General features: G+C 41.7%; 3 protein-coding genes across 5 annotated transcripts in view; all 3 read right to left on the reverse strand.

Annotated features, from left to right (window-relative positions):
* Window positions 1-5: 5 nt before the first annotated feature.
* On the reverse strand, window positions 6-11,061 carry mmp15a (matrix metallopeptidase 15a). Its single transcript, XM_086029530.1, has 10 exons — window positions 10,429-11,061; window positions 8,837-8,985; window positions 7,354-7,473; window positions 6,970-7,283; window positions 6,644-6,805; window positions 5,487-5,863; window positions 5,157-5,295; window positions 2,934-3,084; window positions 2,731-2,846; window positions 6-2,044 (listed from the first exon to the last, which is right to left on the reverse strand). The coding sequence occupies exons 1-10, from the start codon at window positions 10,543-10,545 to the stop codon at window positions 1,578-1,580; spliced, it is 2,112 nt and encodes a 703-aa protein (XP_085885656.1). The 5' UTR covers window positions 10,546-11,061; the 3' UTR covers window positions 6-1,577.
* A 1,397-nt stretch (window positions 11,062-12,458) lies between these two features.
* zpd (zona pellucida glycoprotein d) lies at window positions 12,459-15,631 on the reverse strand. The gene is made up of 10 exons (XM_086028449.1): window positions 15,442-15,631; window positions 15,240-15,291; window positions 15,055-15,165; window positions 14,407-14,615; window positions 14,165-14,322; window positions 13,478-13,592; window positions 13,273-13,400; window positions 12,982-13,165; window positions 12,712-12,817; window positions 12,459-12,606 (listed from the first exon to the last, which is right to left on the reverse strand). Exons 1-10 carry the CDS (start codon window positions 15,490-15,492, stop codon window positions 12,485-12,487), a joined length of 1,236 nt encoding a protein of 411 aa, XP_085884575.1. The 5' UTR covers window positions 15,493-15,631; the 3' UTR covers window positions 12,459-12,484.
* A 3,462-nt stretch (window positions 15,632-19,093) lies between these two features.
* The window catches only part of nup93 (nucleoporin 93), a 29,928-nt gene continuing 28,090 nt past the window's right edge, over window positions 19,094-20,931 (reverse strand). For 2 of the 3 annotated variants that reach the window (XM_086029303.1, XM_086029304.1), the window contains exons 20-23: window positions 20,894-20,931; window positions 20,657-20,740; window positions 20,443-20,571; window positions 19,094-19,433 (exon numbers count right to left, since the gene is read on the reverse strand). The exon at window positions 20,894-20,931 is cut by the window's right edge and continues 80 nt beyond it. In XM_086029303.1, coding sequence (XP_085885429.1) covers window positions 19,323-19,433; window positions 20,443-20,571; window positions 20,657-20,740; window positions 20,894-20,931 — 362 coding nt within the window. In that variant the 3' untranslated portion in view covers window positions 19,094-19,322. The remainder of the gene's footprint in view (window positions 19,434-20,442; window positions 20,572-20,656; window positions 20,741-20,893) is intronic. The other variant, XM_086029305.1, reaches the window with a different exon arrangement.

Here is a 20,931-nt window from a genome sequence, read left to right on the forward strand (position 1 = left end):
TGTCCTTTTGTTTTTACCGGTGAATTTTTATTGTCAATTTTCTAACAAAGTCCACACAGGAGCGTGCAGGCTCCGATACACAACATGCTCTGCATGCATGAACACTTTTGGAATATACAACTGCTCATATGTACAACATTACACATTTTTAGTAAGTCTTTAAAAAAAAATCAGTTTAGAGGGAAGAATCCACGGAAAGCAAATGTAAATGAGTGGAGTCTTTGTAGCTTTTCACAGGGAAGAACAAAATCTGCAAGGAGTACAGATTGGGCATCAATCTTTTTGAAATTCTTCGGCTTCGTGTTGGAGAAGAATGTAGCTCAAATGAATACATGTGGGACCAAAAAAGTAGCGTGAGACTGTGAATTTGCAGGAAAGTGGACAGAAAGATAGAAGAGGAAGGGAGGAGTTGAGAGAGGAAGTCATCTCCTGCTAATGGCAACAAACTGAAAAAAAAGAGGAGTGGGATTTGAATCATGTAGGTCAAGAGGCACAACGCCAGCACTGTTCCTCCCCCTTTCTTTCCTTTCTTCCCTCACTCCTCCTTTTCCGAGGAAAAAAAAAATCTGGCAGACCCCTCACTTCACCCTCATCTCATTCTCTCTCATTTCCTCCTCAACATTTTCATTTCTTCTTTTACATTTCTCTCTCCCTTCTTCATGGCCCAGCACTACTAAATCTGCAGCATGTGGGCCTAATGGAAACCAGACCCTGGCTTGCTCTTATTTATCCGTCATGCACCGAACATCTCATTTTAATGGATGCCTATCTCACTTTCACCTTAAGTTATAGCAAAGGAGTTATTAGTTAAATACCACAAAGTGAATCTCAACACGGCCTTGGCACTAGCCGCGATGTATCACGATACAACTCGGTTGGGATTGTTCATTTAGTGGTGGAGTCGAAATAGTCATCTTGGTGGGAGGAGCGGCGACTGGAGCCTGAGAGTCTATGTGCAAAAAAAAAAAAAAAAAAAAAAAACCTCTATTATGTGCCTGTGTTTAGGTAAGTGGTCTCTAAGCATGTCTTCCCTCTTCAGGGGCATTTGAGCTCATGTGATGTTTGGGCATGTGTTTTCCTAAATTCCTGCGCTGTTCGGATGACGACCCCTGCTAGCGTGTGTAGGCTTGAGAGCGCGTTCACATGCATGCACACATGCAAAAACACATCTGCAAGGAAGCAGCGGCGGCAGCGGCAAAACAACAACAGAATAGAGAAACGCCAAGTGCAAATATCTGGCCTCAAGAAGATCTGTGATCATTGCTGACTCATTGAGAAAAACATCTGCCTCCCCACCCCCCAAATGTCTGTATCGCTACAACTGATTGAAAAGAGTCGATTCCTATTGTGCCATGTGTCTTTCACAGTAAGTCGATGGCAGCTGAGAAATAGGGATCTAATGAACACGACGAAGGCACAAGGCAAATTGTGAACTAGCTCCACAGGCACTATAGTAACCACTTCACAGGTTGTTCCTAATTATGCATGGCTAAATAGCCATGATAAAACAATCTACCTACCAAAACACTGCAGAAAAAAAAAAATGGTGCTTGTCTGTGTATCTTTTTTAGTGTGCGTCACACCCAGTCCTGCATCGAGCGCTTGCAGTGCACCAGCGCCCTGGGGGTCTCTTTGTTCTGCAGAGTCCTGAGGATGGCATAGATGAGGACCAGGATACACAGGATGAGCACCAGAGGAACCACCACCATGATCAAGGTCATGACCTTGGATCCGTTGTCGGCAACCGTCACCACCACGTTCACGTCATCCTCGTCTACCGCCTCTGGGCCGTCGTCATCTCTTTCAGGTGCCGTATCTTCGTCTTTCCCACGGTCCACGTCTTTGCGCTCCTCCTCTCCTCTGTCTGAAGGCTTGGTGGGTTTGCCTTCAACTTTGGGCTCCATGTCGGGGTCTGGCGCAGGCTCCGGGATGCCCACACAGCCCATGAAATCCTTGAGGATGGAGCGCGGGAAGCCTTTGTCTGCTACTGTCTTGTGGTTGTCAAAACGCCAGTAATTGGTGCCTTTGTAGAAATAGGTGTATGCTGCAAAAGAAAGACAAACGGCAGTTTGTGTTTATGCGGCTGTTCATCAGGACCGTGTGCTCGAATTAAGGAAGCTGGACCGTGCTAACAAAAACAAAAACTATATTGATTTTTTTTAAGGCAATGCCGTCTTTTGGCATAAAAACTGATCATCAATAAATTATTTAAAAAATATATAATGCTTAAAATACTTTTCTAAAATCAATAAATCAATCAATTTAAATTGGATTAACCTCCATAAGACACAAGGCAAATATTGTGTCTAAAATCAAATATGTTGTATTCATGCAGTCATATTTGGTATCAGCATTAAAAGAACCGCAAGTGATCGTGTTGGTTTAAATGTGCTTCGAACCATTTGAATCCTTCAGATGAGCTCCAGATCCGCCCGGTGCATTTAGAGCAGTGCTGCCACAAATCGAATTTCCAACGTGAAGGACTGGCCAGCTCTCAAACCAGAGAGCTCATTCTTGCCTCGTCTCGCCCTTCTCCTTGCTCCACTTGCGCCAGCCTAACCAATCTCCATTGACATTCAACACTACGCTATTTCACTTAACTTAAGATTCTCTCCCTGACAACACTTCTTTTTGCCCTAACTACTTTGGGACTTGACTTTATTTGTCACGGATGGAAGCTGCTGTTACTCTTTTAAGTCCCCCCTCACTCGAGAATCAGTAATCATTTACCGCCATCATCACTGAGGAAGGCTCCTTTGGGCGAGGGAGGGATCTTTCCCCATCTGCTGATTGGTTTAGGGAAGTCTCGGTCCGCTTTACGGGTCTCCTCATTGAATCTCCAGTATCTACACCGACAGATAATTATGCTGATTAGTACTGATGAACTAGTCAAATTGTATGCAGGAGTCATAATAGGGTTTGCGTGTAAATACCGGTCATCAGAGAAAAAGTAGGTGTATCCGTTTGGCTCCCACCAAACTGCCGTGTCGATGCTGTTAGCCGGAACTCCTTGACCATATTCCCGAATGGGCTGCGGGTATCCTGGTAATACATCCGCTTCCCTGAACACCCAGTATTGATCGTCTGCAGGGACAAAATACAGAACATCAAATTTCAAAAGATGGGTCGACCAAAGGCAGCACGGTCTCCTGGTGCTTCGTACGTCTGCTTCACAGTTCCGAGGTTCGGGGTTTCAATCTCAGCTCTGGCCGTCAACTTGCATGCTTCCCTCATGATGCTGGTACTCCGACTTCCTCCCACCTTCCAAAAACCTTGCATGTTGGGTCAACTAAAAACTCTAAATTGTCTAGAGGACAACATCTTATAACACTTGTATGAGTGGCAAGTTTGTAATCAAGGCAGGTGGGAGTGCCCCAATCTATCCAAGAGATGTCACTGTCGTGGAAAAAAAGTATGTTCACAGAACAGTGATTCAATTGCAAAATTGACCAGTAGAAATGTTGTTGTTGTGTCCAGGGTGTATCCTTAAATCAGCATATAAAGTTCATCTTCCCCGTGATCCTGAAGAACTTAAAGTTAAAGGGGGAAATCAACCCAAACATATTTTTTTCAAGATTATGTTCTATGCAACTAGTTTAAACAAGGCACTCTGATAAATATTGCATTTGTAGAATAAGAGTTAATCCACACGTTTTTAGCCATCTATGGGAGCGGCCATTTTGTCACTTCTGTCGACTGAAAATGACATCACAACTACTCAGGGCTCAGGTAACGACTAATCACAGCTCAGCTTCAGAAAACAGGTCAACCGTGATTGGTTGTTATCTGAGCCCTGAATAGTTGTGATGTCATTTTCAGTCGCCAGAAGTGACAAAATGGCCGACCCCATAGATGGCTAAAAACGTGTGGATTAACTCTTATTCTACAAACGCAATATTTATCAGAATGCCAAAATGATCGCCTGATTGATCAAAACATTTTAAGAGGTGTGTCCCAATACTATTGTCCCGGTAGTCTATATGGCAGCCGGGTTGAGAGACAGTTTTCATCTTCATTTTGGTGAGATACTTTGACAAATTTCACTAAGAGACAAATGTTGAAATATGTGCAAACTCTTTCACAGCCTGATTATAAAGGTGAACGCTGTGCACATGTGAAGCAATGGGCTGATGCAATCTGTTCTCTCTCTCAGGAGGCCTTTTGGGGTTCTGGACGGAGCCCGTAGCAGCTGCCAAGCGGCGCAGACTAAACTCACACAACACACCGACATACACACATGGTGTCAGCGATGCCGTCATAGCCACATGTGACTAAGTGTCAAATACTCTTTTTTTTTTTTTTTTTACTGCCATATTGTTAGAATGTTCCAGCAGGGTTGTGGAAACCACTGTCCTATCTTTGATGGTTCAGTGCTTATTTTTAGTTCCAGTAAATGATTGTAAATACTAGGGCTGGGTAAAAATATTGTATCACGATGTATTGTGATACTTTTGATGCTGATACCAAGTATCGATACTTTCGATATCTTATGTTCTGTTATGTTTTGCACGTTCTATAAGATACTTTTGGAACACTTGAGCTCCTTAAAGTTGAACTTTGTGAATGGAGTTTTATTTAATGCACTCCTATGCATCAGGAACAGTTACTGAAACAGTTTATGCACTTTTCAATTGTGACACTTGAATAAATGTCAAATAGCACTTAAGTTAAAACTTTGTAAACATAAACACATGCCTCAGTTTTTTAAATTATATATATTTTTTATAACATTTAAGTATCGCAATACGTATCGGATGGCAACCCAAATATCGAGCTCAGTACCGGATTGGGACAAAAGTGTATCGTCCCAGGCCTAGTAAATACCGTATATGGAAATGACATCCTGTAAGTATGTCTAATCTCTTTTGAATTCAGTCTTGGCAAGAGAAAAATGCTGAGTTTGCGCTATTTCCTTTAAGACTGACTGTTTTGAATGCAAACACAGATTTGAATTTTACTGCCAATGTTGTCTTTACCGAGAAGCGCTTAAACAGCTCCATGCTGGCTTAGCTTTGCCAGACAAGATTTTGGAGAAGAAGAAAAACAACGGTTGTTGAGTTCTTTAGTAAGCTGCTAAAGGACAGCATGCGCTCTTAAAAGAGTTAAGTGCATGCTGTGTAAACTGAGAACATGATACTGCAGAGGATGTACTGTACCTTTGAAAAAGACAAATTTGCCATCATGACGTTCATAAGCTGCATCAATGTTGTCCGGAAGACCAGCCCAGAAGACCGATATCGGCATAGGATAGTTATCCAGGACCCGGTTCCTACGCACACGCCAAAACCAGCGACCCTGCACGTATGACCAAACAATACTTGATGTCACTGCTCAACCAAACTTTCTCATGTACTTGCATGTATTTGACATATTTTGGTTGAGTTGTGTGAATTGAAGGAAAATGTTCCTCTCTCTCAAGTAAGGGAAGAGGTCATATTATGATCATTCTAGAAGGATAACCAATCCAAACGTTTTGTACGTCTTACCTTGAAGACAAACATCTCCCCCCTTAGAAGGGTCACAGTGTCAAAGTGGCCATCACAGATATCAGGGGCCTTGTTATCCGGCTGCTTGGGCGGTCGGCGAGTAGGTGGAGGACGGGGCACGTCTTTTCTGATGGGTGGCGTGACTTCGGAATCAGGGTGGGAGGTGGTGGGCATCGCGGGACGAGTGGTCGGGCCGAAGGTCGGTTCAGGCTCGTTCGTGACGTGTGGGCTTCCTTCAGTAGGGCTCAGGGTGTCCGGTTCGGCGTCAACCAGGGGAGGACGGGTGGGTTTGTCTTCAGGGGGAGAAGTGGAGGTGGGTAATGCATGTTCCGGATCACCACCAGAGGTGGGAGGAGCCTCAGTCGTGCGAGGGGGACCTGGAAGAGTAAGAAAGTGGCTCTTCAACACGCTGATAGATTGAACAAAGACTTTTCAACAAAAAAAATACTTCAAGAGAATCATGTGTTGTATTTAAAAATAAATATCTTTCTTTCACGTAACACTCACTCCATTACACATAGACATTGTCATTTTCCATGTAGTGCCCTAGTGCTCTCTTAATTGACTGTGACTACTTTGGGGAAAAAGCTGCCACTGGTTGCTAGGAGAGGAAAACACTGTTACATAATGAGTACAAACAATTGACGGTCTTACTTTGTTCATTAGTATGCAAAAATGTTTGAGAAGATGTGTTGCCTCTGCTTGGTTGATCATACCACAACAGCTTAGCATTCTTTTCACCTCATCCAGTTTTTGGGTGAAAATACTTTACATATTCTTCTTTCATACATTTTAAAAACCGTTATGACTTTGTAGATGGCAAATGTCATAACCGGAAACGTCGCTTGAGCATTACCAGCGGCACATACAACTATCAAAACTCACTCTTGCATTGTCAGTCAATGATGTGTAAATTAACCATCCGAAAACCCGGGTGTACATAACAATGAAATGTCAAACTAATTTGGTAATTTAATTACCATATAAAGGGATAAGAATGCAAATCATGAAATACATATTGTAAATGTAATTGCATTCACAAAAAGGTGAAGATATATGTATGTTAAAAATATTTAAGTGAAGAGAGACTGTATATAGTCCTTTGTACATTTTTTTTTTTTGTCACTGAAGACACAATCAAAACATGAGCCTCTCACCATATATATGCTGTATTCCCTGGACGTCATCCTCGTGCAGTGTGAAGTTGTGCGTGTGAATCCACTGGTAGAACGGAGCCATAATAGCGTTGGGATTGTCAGAATGCTCCAGACCTAAAGCATGACCAAGCTCGTGCACCGCAACCAGGAAGAGGTCAATTCCTGTAGCGTAGACAGTAGGATCACAATATGTGTCATTGTGTTGAGATAAATTGAACTCACGGCATGTCACGGTGAAAAATCATTCCGGAGAGATGACGTGTGTAAAATGTGCAATAAAACAGCTTGATTTGACTTAAAAACTAAAGTAGAAGCAACCCGCTAACCTTGCTGGTTTGGGCTGTCCAAAGTCCAAGGCTCATCTGCATCAAAGTGTGTATCTCCGCCCATTGCAGGCCCGGGGTAGAAAGCATGGGCGAGTGATCCCCCCTCGCCGTCAAACAAGGACATGTCGCCATGGAAACCAGAGGCAAACAACAACAGGATGTCCGCGAGCTGGGCCTGGCTGCTGTTGCCGCGCTGAGCCGGTAGCTCTTGGAAGGTAAGGGCCGTGGCCCTTTGCCACACGTCAATGGCTCTGCGGATCGCATCATACGCCCTCTGCGCTCCCAGGGAGGGCGGGATGTGCTGGTCCAATATACTGACACATAGAAAGGTATTTAATGGGATATAAAAAGCACTTCATAGGTCAGTGTGTTAGTGCAATATACCTGTAGGTGATGTGGTCCTTGTCCCACCGTTGTCCCGTCAGAGCGTAGCGTCTCCTCCTCGTGCCATCGTCCAGGTCGGCTTTTTTATCTGGGAGGCCACAACGGGGTCGACGCATGGCCCTAAACAGCACCAGGCATCATACACATGCATGACATGAACTCCCGCTCAGATTTTAGGCTGACACGAGCGCATCATTTGAACCTGTGGAAGCGGTAACAACGCTCAGCATGAATCAAACAAAAATGAGACTTTACAAGTGACACTGAAGGAATCCGTTTATACGCGGAACCACAACTCATTTTCCCCCAGATGTTTTTTTTTTTTTTTTAGTTTTCCCTTGCCTTCCTGTGGGGTTAACATCAGGGGAGGTCGTTAATATTTGTCAACAGTGAGCTTGTGAAGCCCTTTCAGACTCTTTTTATGATTAAGGGTTATCCAAATATATTTGACTTGAATTGAAATAAATGCAAATCGTAAAAGAGGACTTAACCACGGCTACGTTACGTACTTAATCGGCCAGAAAATTAAAAGATTTCTGTACCACTTATCCTCACAAGGGTCGCGGGCGTGCTGGAGCCTATCCCAGCTGTCATCGAGCAGTAGGCGGGGGACACCCTGAACTGGTTGCCAGCCATGCCATGACTTCCATGCAGGTAGCCTGGGCTCAGTTCCCACTCAATGAATGTGAGTGTGAATGGTTGTCTGTCCCTATGTGCCCTGTGATTGTCTGGCAACCAGTCCAGGTTGTGGTCTGCCTCTGGCCCGAAGGCTCAAACCAAGCAACCCAGCTACCCACGACTCTGAACAGGATACGCAGTATAGAAAATGGATGGAATAACAGTAGTAAATTTATACATTACTGTATTTTACTTTGTAATTTTTGTTTAAATGATTGCCTCATTTATCAGAAGTGAGGTGATACCACAAGAAATACCACTTTCATATCCACCTAAGCTCTACACAGTACGTATACTTGCCTTTATGTAACAACTTGATGTAAAACTAATGGTAACAAATCCATGATCTACTTGCAATGCCAAACATCGTTCCACCACAAAATACACTTCGAAAAGTGTCATTTCACTGTAAAACCATTCCATTATGAGACAAGAATAAGAGTAGGTGTCACAAGATGTCTGGAATCAGTTTGTGACCACTGTTGGGAATGAATGTCTTAGAGATGACAGTCCATCCCCACTACTGTATTTTTATTTTTATCCAATGCTGTTCCTTATATTTCACTGCAGCACTGTCACTTACAGTATTTTTTCCTCTGTACTATGTACAGGCTAAAATGAGTGTTTCTTCATACTTTATATGTAGACGTATGTTGGTGTGTATATACATGTATATATACACTTGGTTACTGCATATATTTACATAGGTTTGATTGCTGCTGTAACGCTGAAAATGTCCCCACTGTGGGATCAATAAAGGCCTTCTTATCTTATCATCAGAATCATACAAGAATAGGGATCTTACGCGACAGTGGCGGCGTCCGACTTGCCGGTCACCTCCAAGCCGTAGAAACGCTGCATGTCACTTATTGCTTGGGACAAGATCTGAGCTGACTGCATAGTGGACATCTGTCTGCTGGCCTGAGACAGGTAGCCGAACTGACGCAGCCACGCCTGCAAGGGGAAGAGGAGAGGTCACCTGTGCATGAGAAATGGTACTGCTAATGTTAAATGGAGTCGTTCTCTACTGCAATGAAAGCAAGGCATCAGCAACAATGTTAACCTGGGAAAGCAGCCATTGCTTAATAACTGGAGAACTATCCGAGGAGGAAAAAGAAAAGCAGATAGAAACCAGATGGCCTCTAATAATATTACCACATTCCCGCACCTTCTCTGCAGTGACAGCCAAAAAAAGGATGTAAACAGATGTAACACATGAAAACATTACTCAGTCGTGCTTGGGCACGTCTGTGCTCATGCTCATCAAGGACGGGGTGAAACTCCCCAATCAAAAGTCAGTCAGCTGCAGCACGTGAAGCCACCTAGGTAAGAAAGCAGGACGACTGACTCTGACTTTCGAGACCTGCCTTTTGAAAAGCCTCCATGGGGCTCAAAAACAGCACGGCAGGCATTTTCCTGACATGGTAGGGTCACAGGACTCAAAATTTCAGGTGTGCTCAGCATGGAGATAGCAGCACGCGAACAATAAACATGTACCGGTACGGGGATCGTGTGACTATTATTTATCCACTATCACCAAAGTTATGTAAGATTTACCTCAAATTCAAAATATCAACATAATGAGAACAGAAGAGCAATTATGTTTAGTTACACTGCCCTGCACATTACTTGCAACCTTTGCACCTCTTAGGGCATTATTCTAAGTTAAATTGTTGCCTCTGAGGGAATGTGATTTATTAAATGTGAATAAATACGACCTCTTGATACATGCATGAGAGGATGTGCGCAATTATGCAACAATGGTTGGGTTTTACAGTAATATTACAGGGTAACCTCCATTTGTTTTATTAAATTAACCACTGTATGTTCATCTTGTAATTTCAGCATGTTACTTTGAATTTACTTTGCTTTTAAATGCCTTTTATTCCTGGGGGGGTGCCTTTAAATATGTTAACTTTTGTTTGTAAATTGTTTTAAATATATTTTTATGTGAAGCACATTGAGTGACGTTGAGTAAGAAAAGAAAAGAAAGTTGACTTGCCTTGCCCTAATGTAGCTTTTACTTTATAAGAAATGCATTTATTTTAAAGTATTTATTACATTTATTTAGGCTGTATATTAAATATATACCAGTCAACCAGATCATGATATAACAGTGCACTTGCCTTGATTCAACCTATCTAATACCTACCAAATATGGCTTGTCGTTATTTTTCCAAACTGATCTCCGACTGTGAGATACAGTCCGGTAGAGTAGCCTAAATGTTCATTTTCCACGTAGGCGGAATTGTACTTTTCTCCAAGGAGAGCACTTTACACAAGTAAACCCCAGATGAATTGTTAAATGGAATGAAGGTCAAACGGCGTGCATGCTTGGAATGCAGTGACACAAATTGAAAACAAACTTAGAATCGATGCAATTTGACCACAACTTACCTCTGCATTGAAGCCGTCCTGCTCTGGCACATCCGCCGTGGTGTTGCCAAGGAACAGAGAAACTAAATAGACCGAAGTGATCAGGATTTGAGACCAGGGTTCTTGAGCTGAGATCATCTTCAAGATCCACGTATGGAGGTACAGTGTAACAAAGAAAGAAACTCTTCCGCCAGCAGGCAAGAGATTGAGTCAAAACAGCAGCTCGTTTTCTCGTCCTCTCACATTGAGGCAAGCAACAAGTGTCACTTAGAAGGGAAAAAAAAGCTCCAAGAAAGGAATGTTACGTTCACAGTGAAACCGTAGGAAATTGGTAGATCTCCATAGGTGTGTGTGGTCCAAGTTAAGATGGAACTTCGCCTTTATGCTGCCCAACAGTGCAGAGCTTGACACTGATCTACCTTCGCTCTCTGCAGCACACTTCCAAGCAAAAATGGGAGGTCAACTTGAACTCTGACTTTCATCGCGACCAGAATAATGCAGGCGTAAATATAACGCCGAAAGAAAGCTGCCAATGTCTTTCGACGCGTGGAGGAAACGCGTAAACAAACAGGAGGTCGGTACAAGACAGAGGAGACTGCGATAGTCCCAATAGTTCCGAGGTTGAGGAGCCCACCCCGCTCAAAAACAAGAGGGGGCAAACGGATACGATATCCGACATCGTCCTCTGCTGGCTTCCAAAGAAAATACAAGTCATTTTGAAGTAGGACAGTTGGCATATGTTAAAACCATGGGTTGGGTCCAGTAGACCCCCGATATTCGCGGCCCTCTCACAAATACCGAAAATCCACATACATTGAAATGCATTCGGAATAAATATATGTGTTAAACACCCCAAAATAGAGGGAAAATTTGATTTTTTTCAAGGGGGGCGGAGGGGTTAAAAATATACAAATATGCAAATCCTCTTGTACCAAACCGTGAGTAATCGGGAGTTCACTGTACATCCCGAAACGAAGCCACAACTTGTTCAGGATTAGATTTGGCATGTTTTTTTTTTTCCTCACAATGATTAAATAAGATAACCTTTTCCTAAATGGGCTTTAAACACTTTAGTTGGGACTAAATTGATGAAGCCACCAATTCCATTGTCTATAGCACTTGTACCCGTTATTGCTGGTTGATGTTGAGCTACAGCCTAAGCCTATCCCAGCTGACTTCGAGCAAGAAGCAGGGTAAACCCTGAACTGGTCGCCAGTCACTTGTAGTCTTGCAATGACTAATGGAATCTCAGTGGCAAAATGAAACAGAAATTTGATAAGTATTGACCAACAAAGAGCTCTGACATTTAGAAAGACCATCAGATGGCACATATTTTTACATAGGATATTGTCATTGTCTTCAGCGGTAACCCACATAGGTTTTCCAAGTATAAGCAATGAACATGGAAGACATGGAAGCTAAAGAAGCAAACGCCCTAAACACAGTACACACTGATGTCTTATCAAAACCTGATCTTGCCATTGGTAAACATGAGAAACTTATAAGTGGGAAGAGAATTAGTCACAAGATTTACTTAAAGGGAAGTCAACCTCCAAATATCCTTTACAAAAATATGTTCAATGAGCCTCCTCTAGTCAAAGCATGGCATTCTTATTAATAACGCATTTGCGGAATACGAGTTAAACGACAATATCCACCCGTTTTTAGCCATCTCGGGGATTTTGCCACTCCTGTCAATTGATTATGACATTGATTGCTCAGGTAACGACCTCAGCTCACACGTTTTCTGAAGCTGAGGCATGATTGGTCGTTACCTGAGCAACTGTGACGTCATTTTTAGTCAACAGCAAGTGTCAAAATGGCCACGCCGAGACTGACAGAAACGGGTGGATTTTACTGCCTAATTCATATTCCACAAATACAATATTAATCAGAATGCGGTGTTTCGACTAGTGGGCCTGCATAGAACATGTTCTTGTAAAGAACATTTTTGGGTTGACTTCCCCCTTAAGTGAACCTCAAGTTGTGTGCTTTCCAATCTAAAATGATATATTTTTAGCCCTGTTTGTGACAATAAGCAGGATCCAACAACGTTTTGACATTTTATTGAAAATGATCAGAGCTGCTCCGTTTGCGCAATCTTCCTACTGCCAGCTCTTGCCACTGCGATGAGGAGGGTGAGGATGAAGCCCACAGACCAGACACCTGCTACAGGAAGCACTACAGTCGTCACTACATCTGTGGGTGCGAGGAAGAGGGGGGAAAAAAAACCCACACCTTGTGTTATTTCTGAAACAATTATTAAAAATCAGAGGAGACCGTTATAATGTAATGGTGGCTTACTAGATAGAGGTTTATCTGGCGTTTCGATTCTGATGGGCCCGTATGACAAGAGCCCTTGGGCTGGGTCTACTCGCACTGCTTCTCGCTTAGTGATGGATTTGCAGTTCTGTTAACGAAAACAAAAAACAAGCTCCATCTTCATTTCAACAGCAAATATGCTCTTATTGCAAGTCATTTTTCCTCAGCATAACCTCCTAGCCCAACACATACACACTGAGACAATATAATGTGGACAATGGGGAGTCGCTAGGATGACAGTTATGAGCTCACAGGTGTGCAGGATGTTCTGTCATCTGGGTCACAGAGCTGCACGGTGCAATGCAGATAGAACAAGTGCGGCTCCACTGTGAAGCGGAACATGGCGAAGCTGTAGTGAATGGTGGAGCTCTGCCCATTAAGGCCAGACTCTCCCTCGCTCAGGCTGTGGAAGGCAACTGTGTCGTCGGTCGCACACCTTGACACACCAACACCAGGGAAGAAGAGTCATAAATACATACACAAGTTGCTCACTTTTAAAGAGAAAAGTCCAGAGTGAATATTTCAATGCGGAGCTGTTTTAACCCATTCAAAAGCAGGCTGTGAACCAATCCCTCCGAGGCATTGGCCTGCTGAGTCTGTGTGGCCCAGCAGTCATTTATGCGAAGGAGGAAGAAGTCTGCGGGCTCTGTCACGACAATCTCGACATAGACCTGAACGCATATCAAAGGATATTAAAACCGAATTGGAGAGTGATACGGGCAGAATTAAGAGTGGAGCTGGAGACTACCTGGTCCCCCAGCTCGATCGTAGGGGCACTGCTGAAAGCTGTCGTGTAGCTGTGATCCGTGTACAACTTCATCTGTATGGTCGCATCTAACTCATCGACACGCACCATCGCCTCACTGTTTGTGAGCCAAGCACAACTCGGTCAGGCAATTGCTCGCCCAGTTGAAAACTGTTAGCTGAGCACGTGCAGTCTTTCTGCAAACAAGTGTCTCCAGCTGTACACTGCTGAATAATCTCATAGCCACTGTCAACTATTCACGAACCGCTGTGAATTAAAATGTCGCCATGAAAACTTAACCAGCTAAATCCACGAAAGATGACAAAGAAGTGATAGAAATCTATGAAGTTAAGTGAATAAAAGTATTCAGATTACCTTAACTATACAGTTAATATAGCCACAGTGGCAAGCCTACTCTAGGTGTCATTGTTGTCAGGTGGGCTATATGCATCCATCAACCAAACATCCATCCATTTTCTAGCGCTTGTTTTCACGTCATGAGTGAGTGCAACTGGCAACAAATCACAGCCTGATAAAAAGGGCTGAATTCTGTAGTTTTAAGGCTCGCTCAAATCAAACTACACATTGGCAGAGGTGTGTTAGGTTTCAGATATAAGTTAACACAGGACATTTTGGCGACGCAAACGGCTCTATGAATTAGAAGGGACAATAAAATGAAAGCGACTTGACCTGGAAATGGGCTCAACTGGAAAAGGCAGGCTGACCGTTCTGATGAATGGAAAGATGCATGTGAAATCCAGCTTGATGACTGGATCTCTGATGATATTTCCAATGGCCTGAGGCTCTGATTGAAGACTCAGGGTGTATGTGACATGAGTGAAATTTTTCTATGAACAGAAACATGAAAATGATCGAATTAGCATCTGCCATAGTATTTGATGGCAGTCAGTGACTTTGCAGAGCTTACGCACCTCCAGCGACTTGCCTCCACAGCCGATGTATTCATTTTTTGCTATCTTGACCATGTAGTATGGAACTTTGTTGATAACTTCCCTGTATGCTTTGCACGATCTATTGGGCAGGTGCAAAGACGTGACCGGCGTGTTGTAATACATGAAGAACTCTTCGCGTGCTCTGACACCCATGTACGTTTTAGCGCACAAGACTTTGATGTGTGCATCTGTTTAAAAGCAAAAGGGTTTTTTTATTCTGCAGGTGGAATTCAACAACAGACAAGATTCAATACTAGAGTTAAATCAAAAGTTCCTTTACAAATGTTAATGCTCAGTATGATTCAGTGTCAGAGATATAATCTTTTCACAAAAGGTTTACTGTTGTTTGTTTGTAGTTTGCAGCGCTGTGGAACAGCATCATTCTGTAGTGTCTGCAATTTTTGTTCATGTGTAGCTGAATAATGCTACCTAAAATATTAACTACGCCAATGGAAAATACAATGCATCTATCTGTTAATCATAATGAATATCATTAAGTGTCCATTAAAACTGAGCTTGATTAAATTTGTAACAATGTGTGTCAATCTTGTATTGATGTCACACACATCAACTCAGCATAACCACAGATGTACACATATACGTTAAAATCTCCTCCTACAAGCCTACCTTTGTCACAGTGATCATCATAAAATCCTTCCACACACTTGCAGGTGCTCTTGTCTTTTGACAGGACACACCTTTCTGTGTTGTTGGCGCAAGTCTCCACGTCGCAGATTCCTGTTTGCACATAGCACATTGGCACAAGCCAACATGCTCATTTGACATTCCATTTCGCATTTATTTAGAATTACCTGTTACTTGGTGGTATGTGAAGCCGAAGAGCAGCAAGAGGAGAACAGCCAGCTGGCGTGAACATGAAACATTTCAATTTTAAACATCAAAAACTGTCTTATGTTATTACTCATTGTAGTTAGCATCACAGGTGATCTAGCCTGGCAAGATAGCTAGCTAACTTCTACAACAAAGTGCCACAAAAGGCAAACTCACACCCACCTGACAGTCGCTAATACTCATTGTAGTGCTATTTTTTTCGTAAAAAAACATTTAAAGCTCAATTTTAACGCTTTTATTCACGGTCAAATCGGGCCGTTAGGTTCTGTTGTCACCGTCTTCATTACCGGACGTCCTGCAATTAAAAACACCTGTTGTCTGTCATGGCGGTAAACATGACCAATTTAGACTCACACTTTGACTTTTATATCCTTATATTGTTTTACATTAACATTCCAGTTATGGTTGCCAAACTCATTTTTGTTTCACTTGTTCTGACAGTAAATATGTTTTAATCGTTTTGATTTATTTAAAGCAAATAATCAAGTACTATCTTTCACTTCCCCATGGGTGATTGGAATTTAGACCGTTAGATGTCGCCATCACGCTCATTGATGCAGCGCCGCATTGACAGGAACAAACCCTTTAAAATAATACTATAATTACAGTATTAATAAAACCACCGCCTGCACTCAAGTCGCCCAGGAGGTGTGAGACAGCATTCGTTTTCACTCCCTTTTAATCAAACCAATATACCTTTATAAAACATACAAATATAGTGTTCGGTCGCCGCTAACGTCCTCATACAAAATGTCCTCACCATTGTCTCACTGTGATTGGTCAAATCTTGGACAGCAATCTAACATTTCTCCACTGTGATTGGCCAAATGTTCTAGACGGAAGAATTCGCCACGATGATTGGCTGTAAACGTTCACACAAAAACTGTAAAATGCTGAGGGCAATCCAACGTTTCTGAATTGTGATTGGCCAAATGTTATAGCGATTTAATTACCGGTATTTTGCCAATCACTATTCATCGCTGCCATAGAGAGATGAACAAAGATAAATGAGTCTTTATGGGGCCCTAAGCAGAACTTGGTTTGGGGCCCTCCTCCAACAACTGACAGGTGTGACACTTGTACAGTTTATAGGATATAGGTTTTGATGTTTGAGTCACATCGTTAATTTCTTTACCACATTTAATGTGAAATGAAAAAAAAAAATCATGTTTTGGGGGGGGGGGGGGGGGGGGGGGGGGGGGCTCACTTAGTTTTCTTATGCCTGAGGCCAACTTCAAACAGGTCTGAGACCAACTCTGGGTGACAGGTGAGTCTACTCTAACCCATCTGACATTCAGGCAATAGGATTGGTACTTGTCAACAATAAATTGCGGGTAACATACACTAATGAACAATTTAGGGTCTATAATTAACCTAACATACATTTCCTGAGGGAATGTGGGACAACCCATGCAATCACGGTGAGAACATGCAAAGGGCCCAGATTAGAACTCAGAACTTCTCGATTGTGAGGGAGCTGGGCTGGCCAGTAAGGCACCATCTGCTATCTGCTTAAAACTCATGAGATCCAAAAGCTTCATCTTAACAAACATTAACAATATTTAAATATTATTGTAGGTGACACTTTTTTCCCCCTGAGGGATCTCTTGAAGTAAACAGACATGGCATGCACTATTTGGCAAGTTTAACAGATGTATTTTGAACGTGTCACAATTAGACAGGTTGTCATGTGTCTCTGGTTGGAAAAGACAACATTCCAAGTGCATAGAATAAGTGTGCCACATTGTGTCACATGCCCACAGGCTATAAGGGCCAATTTCCCAGACACCATCATTGCTTGTCTTCCGTGTTCCATCTGTTTGTAACAGGAGCAGAAGAGGTTGTGGTTAATAGTGCGCTAGTGAGTGATGAGGCAGCTTTGCAGGTCATCAATGGCAGAAAATAGCTTGAAACACTCAAGCATCATCTTCTACTGTCATGTGTGTTGAATATAAACTTGGATTTTTCTCCATTTTTGAGCTGTATTACACAACATGGACTAATAATACCCTAGTGCTGTTTATCATTATTTTGGCAACATGGGTCCACCATGCCGGAAAATGCTCATTGTTTCAAGCAACACATAACTAATCTGTTCTACTCAGAATTACATAAACTGTCATATACTTATACATATATATATATACATATATGTATCCATCTATCTATCTATATATTTATACATATATATATATATATACATATATATATATATATATATATATATATATATATATATATATATATATATATATATATATATACATACATATATATATATATATATATATATATAGAGAGAGAGAGAGAGAGAGCGATTGAGAGAGATTGCATTAAAAAAAAGCCACGCAATCAAATAAAGCAGTTTTAAATCAAGAAAAATAAAAGCGAATGCAACAGAACTGAAAGTCATTTTTTTATTCCACTGGCAGTACAAATATGAAATTGAATTGAATTAGAGAGAGAAAGAGAGAAAGAGAGAGAGAGAGAGAGCGAGAGAAGCAATGACTTGTACGTAGGTAGAGTGATAGATGTAGCTCAGGCTGATGTTCGTGACAAAAAAAAGTCAAATTAGTTGCTTACATTTTATTAACTCCCATGAAAATTTGACTGAAGTTAGTGTCCACACATTAATACAAATTAGTTGGTCCTTCTTTTGCATTATTTATGACACACAAAAGAAAATAAAGGTCATTCCCTGTTCAAAAGATAATGGATCCTTTCGTTGCTTGCAGTCAGTCCTCGTTGGCAGTGGTGCAGTGCCACCCTGGTGTTGTGAAATAGCCGGCTTGAAGGCTGTCTCTGTCATCGGCCTGATTCACAACACCAGCTGGGGCACACACACCTGAGGGACACGTCTTCTTCTGCAGTTGCTGCTGGATCATGCTTGCATCAGTCCAAAGGAACAGACTGTTCATGAGTGGATGGCGCCAATAAAGTGATTTAACTAAACCCAGACCTGATTTATGTGACTAAATACAACAGTATGAATTGTGGCTATTGGCTCAGTCGGGTCTGCAGCCCCGAGTGAACCTCACGCGTGTACAGTATGTGGAGCAGCACTGACAGAATGAGCCTCCATCTGTGTTCTCTCAGGCCAGACTGAAGGACACGGAGTGTGGGCCACAGAATTGTAGAGTGGATGGTGGGGGGTGTTACTTCTCAAAATGAAGGCTGTCAGGAAATTATTACACATAACTGACTGTCAAAATCTGGACTATTCATCATACATTATCAATGTTGCGACATCATGGGCTTAATAGAAAAACAATGCTCTGCAGTCTCACCAAACGTAGACACTTTAGTGAACAGGATTAGTTTTAAAAAAAACATGTCTGTAGTCTTCAACAAATCATGAATGTCTGTCAGTCTGTCATCATCTATAGAAATTTGCCCTTTATACACCAGGAGCAAGAATTGATAACATGCATTATGCCTCCTCAACAAATATTTGTGGTTTACACAAATGGAAATAGCTCATTCCTCTTATCTCAAAATTTTACTCGCAGACTTCTTTCTTGACAAGTTTATGAATAATTGCAAACTAATTCACTGTCTTTTTTTTTTTTTTAATTAAAAAGTTCTGAGGTTTGAACACTTATTCAGGGGTATACAAAATGAGGCCAGTATTGAGTGCAAGTAGACATGTTAGAGCCTGTGGGGCATGAATAAATATGGTAAAATGGAAAATGGGGAAGGTTGTCAGAATCTCTTTTTCAAGAAACCTGACTGCATTAAAAAAAAAAAAGCCATGCAATCAAATAAAGCAGTTTTAAATAAATCAGGAAAAATAAAAATGTGAATGCAACAGAACTGAAAGTCATTTTTTTTATTCCAAATAACTGGCAGTACAAATATGAAACAGTACAATGGGAAACTGATCAAAAGATATAAACTAATGACAGGAACACAAGATACACATGCAAACACAAACAATGAATGTTTGCCTCGTTAAAATGAAATGATGAAAATGAGTTTGTGGTAATATGTTGGTGTCACCAAAACATCCGCTGGTTGTTTATGATTCTGTGTGTAGTGACATCTCAGTTCATCAGTAATTCCATCTGCACTAGTCTGGCATTGGTGTCTCCGGCCATGTTGTAGGGAATCATTCCAGCGAACGTGATCAGGGCTCGAGCTTGACCGCGCAGCTGCTGTGATCATAACACACCCGAGTGAAGATTACCATACAACCAGAGCTTCAGATGGGATGTGTAAAACAAACAATACCGTTTGGTATCGGTCGATAAGCAGGTACAAAAATACTCAAAACTTCAGATAGGTACTTGAAGAAATGTCTGAATGATAAAAAATTCATTTATCAAATATTGATTAGTCATTTAGGTTAATTTATAACACACATTTGAAGTGGTTGAAAATGGGAAAAAGATTGAAATATTTAGTCCTAGAAGCGCACCTCAATAGAAACGTTCATGGAGTTCAGTAATTCAATCCCAAGACTGAAAATCATATTATACAGATTCATTAAACAAAATACCTCCCAGAAGTCCAATTCCTGCATTTAAAAAATGTTTTTTTATTGCTTTTATCTATTATTCAAATTTCCCGAGATTGTGATTTTGTTAGCTAAAAGCCATAATCAACAAAATGTCAAAAGAATAAAATCATGAGATATTCCCCCCGAGTGTTGTGAATCAATAAGTTTCACTATGAATGGATCTAAAGTAGTAAATTAAAGTTGTGTACCCTACTCTAATAGCTGCTTGGAGTCAAACCTTTTTACGGTTAAAAAAAGAAATTTAGCAAATAGCTGCTATGCTGATTGTGGTTGAGAAATATGAGTAGATCATGGTGAAGTAGCAGCTACAATGTTATTGATGTGCAGACATACTGATGCTAACTTTGCCAGTCTGTGGAGACTCACTCCATTCACTTACCACAAGGCTGCTTAAAAGGTATTCCCAGTATTGGAATATTTAGAACAAACAAATAACTTGCCCTTATCTTTTAGTTCAAAATAGAGCTGGACCAAAAAAAAAAAAAACAACAAAAAAAAATTCTGCTTTGTAATCAATTATGCCTCATAACCAAACCCAACTAATTGGAATATTATATGTAGTACCAAATCCTAATTTAAAAAAATCCATACACCATTTATTATGCAAAAATTGAGTCTACTTCCTAAACAGCTCACATACTCACCATGTCTCTGTCATCCAACGTCCTCTGGGCTCGTCCCTGTGCGCCGGCCGGCGCCCCTTTCAGACGCTTGTACTGCGTGAACAGGATGTTCATGGAGGCTAGCAACACCTCTGACAGGTTGTGACGCACCTACAGAAGATGAGGATACCATAAATGTCTAGCATGTCTGAATCGCAATGTTTCGATTTTGATTCAAGAACTTCTGAGTCATCACCTCATCACTAAAGTTCCTGAAGGCTGCCACTCTCTCCTCCACGCTGTCTTGGCTAAGGGGCAGAAGCTTCAAACGCTCCATTACCTTGAAAGAGCGGGCCCAACATCAAGGGCGTTAACCTCACATCACCTCGCTCCTTACGGCAGCGGTGACAGTTCAACATAACAAATGCACTGATTATCTTCCTTCTCCTTGCCAATAAGCGGCCAAAACAATGATGAGTTCTGAAGCGCTCACGTTATATGCTCGATCGACATGGCCCGCGTGGTACTCAT

This window comes from Filicampus tigris, chromosome 4 (assembly GCF_054856515.1).
Source record: "Filicampus tigris isolate MCC_2025a chromosome 4, RoL_Ftig_1.0, whole genome shotgun sequence".
Lineage (NCBI taxonomy): Eukaryota > Metazoa > Chordata > Actinopteri > Syngnathiformes > Syngnathidae > Filicampus > Filicampus tigris.